This window comes from Stegodyphus dumicola, chromosome 2 (assembly GCF_044657685.1).
Source record: "Stegodyphus dumicola isolate Sdum_Otavi_A_Nest chromosome 2, ASM4465768v1".
Taxonomy (NCBI): domain Eukaryota; kingdom Metazoa; phylum Arthropoda; class Arachnida; order Araneae; family Eresidae; genus Stegodyphus; species Stegodyphus dumicola.
The window spans coordinates 149,183,981-149,198,380 of record NC_140769.1 but is presented as its reverse complement, the minus strand read 5'-3'; the positions used below and the strand labels follow the sequence as shown (position 1 = coordinate 149,198,380).

The following is a 14,400-nucleotide window of genomic DNA, read 5'->3' as shown; positions in this document are numbered from 1 at the left end:
GACTCATTGGGACTTCAGCGGTTCCGGATTATCGATTTTTCCGGATTATAGATCATCATTTTAAATCTGGTAAGATGGCATGCAGAAATTACAAAAAAATTAAAAATATGAAACCATAATTTATGAAATAAAGAACAATTATGATCTAACGGGTATCAAAATTTACAAAAAAAGCTTAATATTTATTTGTATACTTTATTTAACATTTCTTTCAATGCAAGTTGTTTCGTTTCATGTGATAATACTTTCTCTTTAATTCTATTAAACAGACATAATTTCTTGTTTAGTTACAAAGTTCCGCTGTTCAAGTCCTATAATTGCTGTGTCGAGAATACCGACTAATTTGTCAATCGAAATTTTTTCGTTTTCAATAACCTCTGTCACTTTCTTGACTATCGGAAGCAAATTATAATGACGAGGAACTTGTTTTAAATCATATCAAAGACGGAGTACATCTAGATGAAATACTACATTTAGTAAGGAATTATAAGCCAAATAAAATAAAAACATCTGCCCTGAAGATAAGGATAGTGCTGACAGATCAACTTCCAATTCATTGCGCGCCGCGGCGTTCCTCCCGCTGAGCAGCGTGAAATTGATAAACAGATTTCGGATTTCGAAACATACTTTCGCTTTAGATCCTTTATATATTAGCAAATATATATCGGAAATTCTATTTGATATAATCGAAAGTTCAAGCTTACTTTTATAAAATTGCTCTAACAGTCTGCAAAAAATAATAAGCTGGATCCAATTCGAAGATTAAGAAACAACGCAATCTGCAACATTAACTGTATTAGATAATTTTAGCTTAGCTTATACCGTCCGTTATACATTAAACGTGCATGCGTAAACGTTTTATGCGCACACGCATATTCACAGCCGTAAAGGTCTTATGCGCACACGTAAACGCCTATGCGCATGCGCAGAAAGTTTGTTGCTTTGAGGTCCGGATTATGGGTGTCCGAATTAACGACTTTTGACTGTATCTGGCAACCCAAGTATGCACATAGCACAGGTCTGTTCTGGCGAATGCACAATGCCAAATTACATGGAAGCTGAGTTTGTGCAATTATCAGATTTTTTGTAAAGCAAAAAGAAACTGCTGTGTACATAGGGAGCACAAAGGAAGCATTTCTAAAAAAAGTTGTTTTATTATTGATATTTCTTGTTTTTAAATTACGACTGCTGGATTGTTCTTGTGTGGAATTCTTAGTGCACTGCCATTTTGAAAATGGCTGTTGCCTTATGTGAGCTTGGCAAAAAATTAATCGACAACGAGTTCATGAACACTCTTCAATATCAGCAACAAGTTCTTGACTTCAGTAGGGGTGCAGGTAAGCAGAAAGTAGCTATGAAAGTAAAAATTGTTAGAACTGACCTGTTGGATCACCTGTCTGAACAATGAAGCCTTTAATATTCCTGTGAAATAAACATCCATCATAATAGTTACTTGCACATAATGCTAAAAAATTCTAAAAAAGAAGAAAAAAAATTTTTTTTTTAATATTCAATGCAATATGTATATAAATAAAGTATCAGAAATCAGTTTGTAAATAACTAAAAGAAGACTGCACATTCATTATGTTTACTTTTATTTAAAAAAAAATTAAATAAACAAATTTTGTATTGAAAAACAAAATAAAAGTACTTTTCTTGTTAGTTAAAAGTTCATAACTGCTTTTATTTGCCAGGATTATTCATATACATAAGAATGTGAAATGATTATTTTGTTTAGAACTGTAATAGAATTAATTTTGCCCAAGCAGCACTTTTTAAGGAAGTGGGTAAGCACTGATATACAATCAAGTTAACTATATGAAATATAGCTAACGGAAACAATGAAGTCACCCCTCCCAAATGTCATGGGCAGAGCCGGATTAAGACTTTTAGATTAACATTTTGGTGTCCCCATATATTACATACACATTAGTTTTTCCCTTTTTATTCTTCTTATCTTGGTTTAGTTGCATCATTCATCCCATGGTAAAACAAGCAAGGAGAAATTTTTGTCGTGCTGCTTTTCCTTGATGCCCTAAACATGTGCTTAAATAAACAAATTTCATGGATGATCCAGCTCTGATCTGACTGAATCCAGGGCTTAGAAGAGAAGGGCTAGTTCATAGAGCTTTTCCCCCTGAAACAGGAAATGAGAAGTGACCACGTAGTCATGCTGACACTGAGCTGCAATTCACAACATAGAAATTAGCATTTTAAATTTGAAGAACCAGCATTTAAAATTAACTGTGTGTGAAAGATAGCTCTAATTTGGAAGAGACAATGTTACTGCTGTATGCATTTTACACTGAATATTGAAAAATTTAATTATACTTACTCAATTTTAAAATAATAGATAAAATGCCCTACTTTTAACATAAAGTTCCATTTTCTTTATTTTTTAAACCGTGCCAGGCCCCCTTTTTTTAATACATGCATATTTATTTATGATAATTTTTTTTTTTATCTGCATGCTAACAAAGAGAATTCTATTACTGCTTCTAAGATAACAATAATAACAGCTATTTAAAATTAATTAAAAAAACCCTTAGATTAACATAGTTTCAAATGTATGTGGCATACATGACAAAATTTCTGCTAATCTAAGGTTGATATTTTGCCTAATTGTAAATTTTACATTGGCATATTTCTCTTCCAATTCAGCATAATAATAGATATTTTAAAAATAATTTTATAACTTATACTTACATTACATTTAAATAAATATATGTAAGATTGTTATCTTAATTTTGACAAAACAATTTTACTGACAGTACCTCAAAAAAATCACCTAATTTTTCAAAAGTGGGGGTTAAGGAGGCAGTTCTTTTTATGACAATTACTTTGAAGTTATACTATTATATTTAATCTAAAATGCTAAGTTAGCACAAAATTTAATCAATAATAATAAAAAAGAATACAACAAGAACTTCAAAAAGTACTTAAAATTAGTTCTCATTTGAAATATGCTTTATACTATTAACTTCTAAAATGTCAACCAGAAATATTTCAAACCAAAACATATAGTATTTAAATGCAAATGATATAAATGCTCACTTGCACAGTCACACTGCAACTACAAGCTGTTCAAATATTATTTATTGGCTGCCACATTCGAAGAAATCCACTTTTTTGCCTTTTAGGTTGCTTTCCTTTGGGGGGGGAAACATATGCATTTCTATTTAAGAAACGTATCCTAATAAAAGTTCGCACTCTGCAAAATAAAGAGCCAATTACATGATTCCCTTTATAGTAAGCAGTACCATGAACTGCACAAAATATTTTTTTGTGAACTTGTAAACTGTGTTCATCCACGAATGGAAATATGCAGCCAAGCCTCCTAAAGGATGTAGAGTCATTAGGTTAATTGGAAACAGAAAAGTTGTAAAATATGGAACTGCCTTCGCCGGGAATCGAACCACGGACCTCTGGAATACTGGCCCAGCGTGCTACCGTTACACTACGAAGGACGCTAGGAAAGTGGGAGAAATACCTTATATACTCCCCTTTTTAAAGGGCGACTAGGGTTTTAGGGGACCTAGTCGCCAAATCCTGGGTGCAGAGAATCATTATCCACAACCCTTTTAGTTCGGGCGCCACTTGTAGAGTCATTAGGTTAATTGGAAGCAGAAAAGGTGAAAAATATGCAACCACCTTCGCCAGGAATCAAACCACGGACCTTTGGAATACCGGCCCAGCGTGCTACCCTTACACTACGAAGGACACTAGGAAAGTGGGAGAAATACCTTATAAGGTCAATAATTTAAGCTATTCTACATGAAATATTGCTTCATCAGCACTGTTTTTAGATATTGTTCCCAATGCTGGATCTTTATCACACGGTAGGCAACATAACCTGTAACATATGTTAATGCTTCTTTTTCTGCGATCAAAAATTGTCTGGCAGAATTCAATTCTAATTCCCAAGCCATAGAAGAAGGCTCCTCTATGAAATCCAAATCTGAATCATCAATAGTATTTAATGGAAAAGCAATCCTCTTCATCAGTGTTCAAAACCCTTTCAAGTAATTCTGATGCTACATATGAATCAATATTTCTGCTTCCTTTAGTATGCACACTTTTCAAGATAATTTTGGTAGCTTATTAGCGAATAATAATTGCTTTAAGTGGTATATAACTTCACTAGGTGATGGATGGTCATTAAACCTACCAAGCTCTTGAATCTTATTAAAGAGACTTTTAAGTGCATACTGAGTTAATCTAGAGGTTAAAATACAAGTATATTGAACATCATAGGATGTTTTCAAGCCCTGGTACAGGCCAAAAAGAAAATTTATTGAAATTATTATTCCTTTTTTTTAGATATGATGATGTATTTCCAACCAAAAAGATAACCTTTTCGAGAATTAAGGGGGAAGACGAAAAGGAAGACCGCCCACTAGATTGATAGATGATGTCGAGCAAGATTTAAAAGGCTAATTAGAAATAACCGATGGAAGGCTATTTTTCTTGTCATCTTCATAATCATCACACAGAAAATGTTGGCTGCAAATTCTTGCGTTCCTCACATTAATAGAATCATTCCTTCGACATTCATGTATTCATTCTTTCATCAGAAGCAAATTGTCTTTTGGGAAAGCATGAGCTTCCTTTCGTATTTCTATAAGTGTTATGACATGTTGCTACAGCACAAAAAGCCATATTACAGAAACGATATATTCATACAGAATTTATATATTATAAATTCTATATTAATATATTGTTATATTATATATTATATATTATATTGTTCTATATATCGTTATATTATAATTATATAGAATTTAAAAGGAAACTGACTAAAACTATATACATATTATTTTAAATATTTATATTATTAGAAAACTATATATGATTAAAATTAATTTGGGATATGCAATCTCCAGAAAAACACCTCGCAGCTGAATGAAACTACAGTTTTAAACGCTCGAAATCAGAGCAGGTGCAACACAGTCACGTCAAACTATTTCCGGTTAAACTCCCACCATGAGGCTCAAGTTGGCGAAGAGTCGAACAAAGGAACGAACTAGCCCTTTCTATTTATCCCTGGACTGAATCATTGTTTGGATAATTCAGAAGTATAACTAGCCCACTTTCATAATGAGACAACCTGTCAGTCTTGCTTACCTCATTACAACTAGCCCACTAGCGAGATAACACTGCCAGTCTTGCTCAACTGATTCACGACTGACAGTGGGTTCATATGACAATCTTCTTAGCTAACACAAATGAACTACCCATAAACAATTTGAATCAACACAGCACCTGAGCAATACACTTCATATGTGTTTGGGCTAAACATTTTCCATGCACTTGCTCTATGTCTTCATTGATTGTATATGTTCTACCATTTACGTGCCTGATTAAGAGGCATTATTTATATATTAAGCTTTGAGATGGTCACATAATTTTTCTAGGTGAATACTTGACACAAAGTGCATCTCACCCTGTAACCATTCTGTAATGAAATAACATCTCCTGATACCATTTACTTCATAAATTATAATCTGAGATATTAACCCTTTTTTAACAGCTTAATATGTATTCAAGAATTTTCACAGATTCCTTTAAAAATGTGTTTACATGAATTTAAAATTACTTGAAAGACATGTTAAGATGATGCTCTCTGGTATTTTTTCCCCTACCTTTCTGCAGGCAACAGTCAGTTGACACAAAGCTTATAATAGGACGTGAAGTCTGTTCAAAACAGCACTTTACCTGTTTAAAAGAGCACTTTACTGAAGAACCCGGAAAGTGAAGTATCATTGTCAGACAGCAGGTATGTATTATTTTTCTTGTGACTGCAAGCTTGTGAATGATAATAAATCATTTTACAACAGTTTGGATCGTGGTACTTAATACAAATGAAAGTCAAAATCGCTTGCTGTTATCGTACATTACCGAATTTTGGTAGAAACAGGACAAAATAATAATTGTAACGGACAATTTACTTTTTAATATATCATATATTATACAATCAAATATTTTATTTTTGAATTAAAAGTTGATTGCAACTTCTGATTCGTCAAGCACAGGAAGAAATATAAAATGTTGCAAACAGCTTTCTTGTTTGCACTTATATTTTAAGTGCTGGTTATTTTAATGGTATAGTCTTCTTTCTCGCATTTTGAAATGTTAAAACTGTGCTTTCGGCATGCCTGAGCTTTACACTCGTATGGCTCTGTAATCCTTATAAACATGAACTGACATATAAAAATTTCTTAAATGTCGAAGGGAAGATAGTCTAATCGAAAACTTCAATTAAATCGAATAAACCAATATACTGAATGAATTTCAAGAAATATTTGTTTAAAAAATTTTATTATTAAGATTTTAGGAAAAAAATTTCTTGAAATTTTTTGGAAAGAAATCTATGTGCATAAAATCAAATTGAACTTAATGGAGTGTAAGTTAAGTAAAACAGGTAGTGTATGGAAGGGTTAGATAATCTGCACACAAAAAATTACACTCTGAAGAACAATTAACTAAAGAATTTAAAAGAATTTCGTTAGAAAATAAATTAACCATACATTAAACGCGCATGTGTAAAGGTATCACACGCATGAGTAAACGCCTATGAGCATGCTTTCACGCATGCGCAGAAAGTTCGTAGCTTTGAGGTCCAGATTATAGATCATTCCAGTATGGGTGTCCGGATTAACAACTTTTGACAGTATATGTGAAATACCAAAATCTTGTTGTCAGACTTGAAATTCGTAAAAATATTACACTCGTTTTTTTAGACAAAATTTTCTGTGGAATTTCTCCAGCTTAGCAGGTAACAGAGACCACTTTGTTTGAAAAACCTGTTGAAGTGGACAGAATTCACCACAAAAAACACTTTCTCTAACAAAGCGGACCCAGTCGGAATGGTTTCTGAGAAGTGTTCATATTTGAATAGCTAGAAGCTTGAGTTGGAAGACTTATTGTTCCCAATTGTTAAGCAATCAGTCAGAGAGCAATAAATTTTTTATAAATATTTCTACTCTCTGCGAGTTCTTGAAATCCTAGAACGAGTAAAAGTTTATTTTGTTTTGCATATACGAGAAAACTGCATGTAAAGCAAAATAATCCCACACACCCATTGTTAATCATCCCCTCAGCTCTTTGGTTGTATGTAAGAAAGAGAAATTCCAATGTGGCTTTTGTAATACATGTACACTAAAACAGCAGCTTCATACAGAAAGTTTTTCTCTGATGAACGAACACAGCTGAAAGCATGTTTTTGTCTTCTGTATATGTGTTACGGTGAAAGATCGAAATCTGGAGAATGTCATAGTCTCTTGGTGTATGTACGAAATATTTTCCAAATACTCTTATTTCTGACTTACACCGGTCAATGTCGACATTCACCATGTACTAATGGTGAATGTTGAACGTATAACAATATTATATTTTCTTCTCCGTAATTCAGTCGTGAATAAACGCACTTGAAACTTGAAATAAGAACTTAAGAACATGAGAACCTAAAACACACAATACATTCAAAATGAGAAAGGAAAATAATAGAAGTTAAAAACTTACTTAATTATACAGTACGTTCTAAATGAGAAAATAAAATAACAGTAATAAAAAACTTACTAAATTATGTGATTCAAATCTTATTTATTGCAACAACTTAAACTATTATGGCACTTTATGACCTCTCTTTTCGACTTGCACTAGAGCATATCTGCGATTGTCGACATACACCGATGAGGGTCCGAATATACAAGAATGTAGTGCAATATTCGATCTTTCACCAACGTATTTGGTGAATGTTAACATTCTCCAATTTCGGTCTTTCACGGTAGCATATGCACAAAACAGCATGAAGTAGTATTGTACTCTTTTGTGTGGTATTAAATTTTTCTATATTTTTTTATTCTTAAATTCTTCTTTCTCTAGTTTCTTATAATACACAAGCAATGTTTCAACTATGCCTGACCCCTTAATGCTAAAATCAGTAAGATCACTGAAAACTGGTCATTTGAACAAGTTCAAATCTCGGCAAATGGGTTAATTGCAGCATAGGTTTTGTGGTTTTCCCTCACGTGTAACACAATGCAAATTGTTTTCCTCTAAACATCCTTTACAAGACATTACTCCTTTTAGGCATACAGTACCCGAGAGTTTTGTTGTAAATAATTCTAACCTCAATTTTTATGATACACTCTTTTGCAAAAAAATCAAACCAGCAAGAATGACTTTTGCGATCGTGACAAAATTTGGTACGCAAAAATATCTTGATCGAACATGCAAATGATCAAAGTTTCAAGGCAAATGAACAGGAAGTGCGATCATAGCGCACATTTCTAGTGTGCTATTCGCAAAGTATAAAACCAGTAACAGAGGCAGAAAATGTATCTTTTTTTGTTGCTGCCATTGTAATTTCGTAAAGAAGTAACTAAAGATGCCATTACAACGATATCGAAGACCTTACAGACAACTAAACAACTTCGAAAGTGGTCGCATTGTAGGGTTGCGTGAAGCTGGTCATACCGAGCAACAGGCCACCACCTGTAGTGTACAGACACTGCTGTGCAAAGATGTTGGCAGCAAAGTTTGCTACAAGGAAATTGCCGATGAAATGAAGGCTCTAGAAAGCCAAGGAGCACAAAAGCAAGGCAAAATAGGATGACTGTTCGCCAGGCCTGAACCACCCCAACGGTATCATTGTCGACTATTCAACACACTACAGCCTGCCCTATACCTCCAGTGGTGTTGTCCACCATCTCACAGCGCTCAAAGAGGCCTTTAAGACATTTGCCTTTGCCCCACAATATTGGCGGAGTCGTCTGGAGTAGTGTTGCAGCTGATCATTATGGCTGTCATCACACTGGCATCATGTAGTGTTCAGCGATGAATCCTGCTTCGTTCTTGAAGCAGATGACCACCATGTTTGTGTCTGGAGAGGATGGGGCCAGCGGTCCCAATCAGCCTTTGTTTTACAAAGGCATACAGCCATAACCCCTGGTGTGATGGTGTGGGACGCTATTTCTTATGACAGCAGGTCATCTTTAGTCATCCTCCGTACATCTTTAACAGCTCAACGATATGTTGATACCATCCTGTGGCCGGTTGCATTACCCTTCATAGCATGTCATCCTGGGGCCATTTTCCTACAACATGATGCCAGGCCACATACCGCTCACATATCTCTGGACCGTCTCCGTGCAGTTGATACTCTTCCTTGGCCAGCAAGGTCACCAGATCTTTCACCAATCGAGCAGCTCTGGGGCATAGTAGACCACCAGATTCGAGCATCACAAAATATCGCAGATCTGGAGGACAACTGATGAATGCCTGGCAGAATATGTCACAGGATGACTTTAGGAACCTCTTTGCCTCGATGAATTCAAGCATGCATTGCCGCCAGGGACGGTTCGACCAACCTACTAATTTGAACACTCAATGCACAACAGTGAGCCGTGAACAGGTACTATGACCTTGAATTTTTAATCATTTTATTATCTGCATATGACTTATACACATATTCAATTTCATCAGAAATAACCACTTCCTTCATGGTGCTTTGATTTTTTTGCAAAAGAGTGTATAAGATGTTATTTAAAAACTAGGCATATTCATTTGACACAGCTTTTGTGCATATTATACTTATGAATACATGCCTGCAATTAATACTACGAATAATGTCGATATAAAAAATTATATGATTAATACTGAAAATACTGTTTAAACTAAAACCCGATTTGAAACTTTTTTCATTATAGGGTAACATGCGGCGAACAGTTTTCGGTAGAAATATGCTAACTTAACACATCGACCAGAAAATATATTACTATCATCATCAGCTATGATAAAAGATTTCTAAGCTTAAGATTTTAAGTTTATTGTAAAGCACACAAGGTCTATTTGTCTAAGGATTTATTGAGGGAAACAGACAGGTAATTCACAATGCACTTGTGAAAAACCCCTAAACCTCCCATGCGGCCGCTAGGATTTACCGCTGCTCAGCGATCTTACTGCTTAGTGACTAGTGGGCTTTCTGAACTTAGGAAATATGTATCTGAAGTTGGTTATTTGCATAAGAAAAGAACAAAATAAAATGGCAGATTGTAAATAGTACATTTTACTGAAAACTTTGGTTAGAGTAGATTGAAATGTGCCCGTTGTTTCATTTATCGCCAAGTTGTTGTTTCAGTTATGATGACCTGAGTAGTTGAATGTTATTGAAATCCTATTATGACATAATCGGTTGCATGATTGAGATAAATTTTGAATTATGAAAAAGATTTGTAATGGTTTGTGATGTGTGTCGAAAGTACACTGCTTGCTTTGTGGTTTAGACAGTAGAATGGCTGAATGTGGTAAGATTAATTTGAACTTTCTGGAGGATTTAGAACGAAAGGGGAAAAGAGCCTTAATTGAGTGGTGTGTAAATGAAGATTTATTGAAAAGCCATTATAAGTGCCCTGTTTGTAGGAAGGAAATGCGCAAGGTCGAACGATGCAGGTTACCGACACTACGGAGGATATTTTTGACTCTTATTTTTCTGAATTTATGTTGCGTCACCAGTATACAGATTCTGGTTAGAGTAGACTGAAGGGTAACCCCTGTATTATTGTGAAGTTGTTGTTTCATTTATCACCAAGTTGTTTCATTTATGGTAACCCAAGTGGTTGAATGTTCTGTAAATATACTTTTACCTAGAACTGGGTGCTTCTTTGACTTTTTGAGTGAAAGCATATCGATGTGTACATGGACAAAGTCAAGGAAGTGCGCAATGCCAAGTTTGTGCAATTCTGGGGTGTTTTTTAAGTGAAAATAGGTCGATGTGTACATGGATACCGAGTATGTGCAATTCTTAAAAATGCGACAAGCAGTGGGCGATTCCGCACTTTTCCCGTTAAATCTTGTGCCCTTTGGGGAAAATATGCTAATTACAGCTATGTTTACCTTATTTGCAATTAACTGAATAATAACATTGCTTTGTTTATTATTAAATATGTCTCATCTTTCCTATTTCAGATCAAGTTTTACTAGCTTTTCTCGGAAAGAAAAGCAAAAATTTTTAAAACTCAGTCTATAAATTTATGATCAACTGAAAATTATAAACAAAAACAGTTTTAGGTTATAATTCCCTTTCTAAATATCTAGAATGTATATAAAAAAGCAAAATGCAAATTTAATACTGATATTATCACTATGTCAGCCCTTAAATAAAACCTAAATGTTTTGTTTATTGCTCTTAAAACTAGGTATTAATTAAAGTAAAAAGGTAATTATTTAAAATTATAATTATTTGCATGCAACTGAAGCATATACAGAAATGTTGAAAGTTTTTCAAAGATTTTTCAATTTCTGACAAAAACACATGAAATCGGAAATAATATGAAATGCAATCGAACTATAAATATTGCTGTTTAAATGTTTCAGCTATATCACAGATGGAATGAAAGTTGTACTATATATACTTTTAGAATAGATTTTAGTTATAGCATTTTAATTAGTCTGCATTGAAATTGAAGTAATGATCAATGACATAGAGATTTAGGTAACTTGGGTTAAAAATGCATAATTAGCAGAATCTTTGAAGTAAAATTCTGGGAGGGAAGAGAAAAACAAAGGGTTGATCTTTGGATTATGGTAACTTGGCGATTTTTTGGCTAAAATTTGGCGACCAACTCTGCTACAGCAACCCCCTATTTTTTTTTCGCCGCAATTTTGTCTTCACGAAGTAAAGACATGTTTCTTTTCTTTTTATTTACTCAACACTTTTTCCAACAATCTGCTAGCCGAATTACACTTATGCTAGAAATTTTATGGAACAAAACTGCTTAATCATGACAAATATTAACTGCAAAATTGGGAAAAAGAGCAGAATCGCAAACTCCTTGCCGCGTTTTTCAAAATCGCACATACACAGTGACCATGTACACGTCGATTTATTTTTACTTACAAAAACGTCCCAGAATTGCACAAAAATGGCAGTGCGCACACTCTTCACTTTATCCATCTACACTGCTATTTTCTCATAAATTACAAAAATTTGCACGAAAATGCAGGAAAATTTTGTGAATCTTTAAACTCGGTAAAAAGCACATATATGAAATTACCTGATCGCGAAAAAGTATATACCCTTTCCAAGAATGAACATTTCCATGTATAATATAAATAAAATATCCAAAAACTTTTACCTCTAAATTATCTATTATAAACGTCACCAACGAATTTATAACAAAACATTAAAAATGGTTACAAATACTTAGTGTCAAATATTAAAATTATTTCCATGCACCTTTACTTCCACTGAAACGTATATCAAATTGCTACAAACATATAATTCACAAAATAACTATCATTTAATTAAAATATAATTAAACCATGTACACGTCGACTTATTTTTACTTAAAAAAACATCCCAGAATTGCACAAAAATGGCATTGTGCACACTCTTCACTATATCCATGTACACTGCTTTTTTCTCATAAATTAGAAAAATTTCACGAAAATGCATGAAAATTTTGTGAATCTTTAAATTCGGTGAAAAGGACATATGTGAAATTACCTGATCGCGAAAATGTATATACCCTTTCCAAGGATGGACATTTGCACGTACAAAATAAATAAAATATCCAAAAATTTTTACCTCTAAATTATCTATTATAAATGTCAGCAACGAATTTATAACAAAACATTAAAAATGATTACAAATACTTAGTGTCAAATACTTAAATTCTTTCCATGCATATTTACTTCTACTCAAATGTATTCCAAAATACTACAAACATATAACTCTCAAAATCATGATCATTAAATTAAAATATAATTAAATTAAAAAACACTACTTAAAATATAAATAAGCACATACATTAAATTAATAAAAATTAGCTTACAATACTAATTACTTTAAACTAAATCATTGCTAATAACAATTTTCCAATAATACCTTGTTAATTTATTTACTCCTTACATTTAGAACAATGCATAAAAATAATATCCTCAAATAATTAAAAATACTAACTTACCTAATCTTCTACAGAATCTTGAGTACATGGCGGATCACAAAATGTAAACCATTTTCACCAGGTTTCTTGCACCGCCATTCAAACTATCTGTAATATGCTTCCTTTTACATAATCTCATTTCATTCCCACATATTGGACATTCATACTTATCCGCAATTAAGCAATTCTTTTCAATTACACATAAACGCAATAAAAATTTCGGATTTACTTTATATACGGCCATGGGATCCAAATATTAAACAACACTGTTTCACAAAACATAGAATGAAACTACTGCTATAAAGTACAGCAGATATTTTTACAAATATAACCCCTTTTCTGAATAAAGAACAGTGATTCATCCATTAATGTCACATGACATATCTCATGATCTCTCATTTCCCTCACACAAAATAATGCGTAATTGGAACTGAGTACTTCTCACATTACTTCCAAAGTCCTAGGTAGTAACCTTTATCGCCTCCAAAATGTCGCCAAACTACCTGTTACCATATTCCAAAGATCAGCCAAACAAAGAAGTGTAGCTGGCATTTTCCAGAAGTTTAGGGTTATTTTTGTGACATTTTCCAGGAAGTTTGATCCAAAATTAGCAACAGTTTTAAAGGCATTTTTAGAAAATAACTCAACATGGCTAAGGATTAATTTGAGACAGATCTTGTACCCAATTCAGCTATAAATAAATGATAATTCACATGAGCAGACATTAATATTAAGGCATAATTTCCTACATTGCTTATTTTTGCAAAATTGGAATAGAATTTTTTTTCGCTCAAAATATACACTCTTAGGTTTGCATTTAAAAGAATATTGCTAACAAATAAAAAAGTTTATACTACGAAATTCTGAAAAATAGCTGTTTTCTCACCTCACATGCTTTAGGGCATTGCTCACAAAAAAGTTCAACTTTCATATCTCCAACATCAGTATGCAATGTGACAGACTGAAAGCATAAATAATTATAATCAGTAGCACATAAATATAAGGAAACTCAATAAACCTTATTCTTAAATTGTAATGACATATAAATGACAACAATATTTCAATTAATATATCACAATTTAGCATTTACTTTTGAAAGCAATGTAGCCTAAACATAATCAAATGTAAATAAGAAAGATGACCTACAATACAAATTATTGGGTAGTCTATTTTTGGGTACCCCTTGGATTATTGCTAAGTTGTTGTTTCATTTATGGTAGACTGAGTATTTTACAGTGTATGTTTTTGAAACCCTATCATGACGTGATTGGTTGGACCATATCAGGATGTGATTTTTTGTAATCAATCATTGTGCTGATCTTGACTGTTGGGAATTTCTCAGGGCTTATTTCTGCATTGGATACACCATAAAATGGCTGCTGGTAGTATGATTAACCTGAAGCTTCAGTAGGGTTTGGAACAAATGGGAAAGAAAGCATTGATTGACTGCTAT

General features: G+C 33.3%; 1 protein-coding gene across 5 annotated transcripts in view; it reads right to left on the bottom strand.

The window, feature by feature from the left end:
• LOC118191590 (uncharacterized) overlaps positions 1 to 14,400 on the bottom strand; it is a 92,262-nt gene that overhangs the window by 46,984 nt on the left and 30,878 nt on the right. For 4 of the 5 annotated variants that reach the window (XM_085811241.1, XM_085811244.1, XM_085811242.1 and 1 more), the window contains exons 2-3: positions 13,834 to 13,908; positions 1,382 to 1,475 (exon numbers count right to left, since the gene is read on the bottom strand). In XM_085811241.1, coding sequence (XP_085667367.1) covers positions 1,382 to 1,475; positions 13,834 to 13,908 — 169 coding nt within the window. The remainder of the gene's footprint in view (positions 1 to 1,381; positions 1,476 to 13,833; positions 13,909 to 14,400) is intronic. The other variant, XM_085811243.1, reaches the window with a different exon arrangement.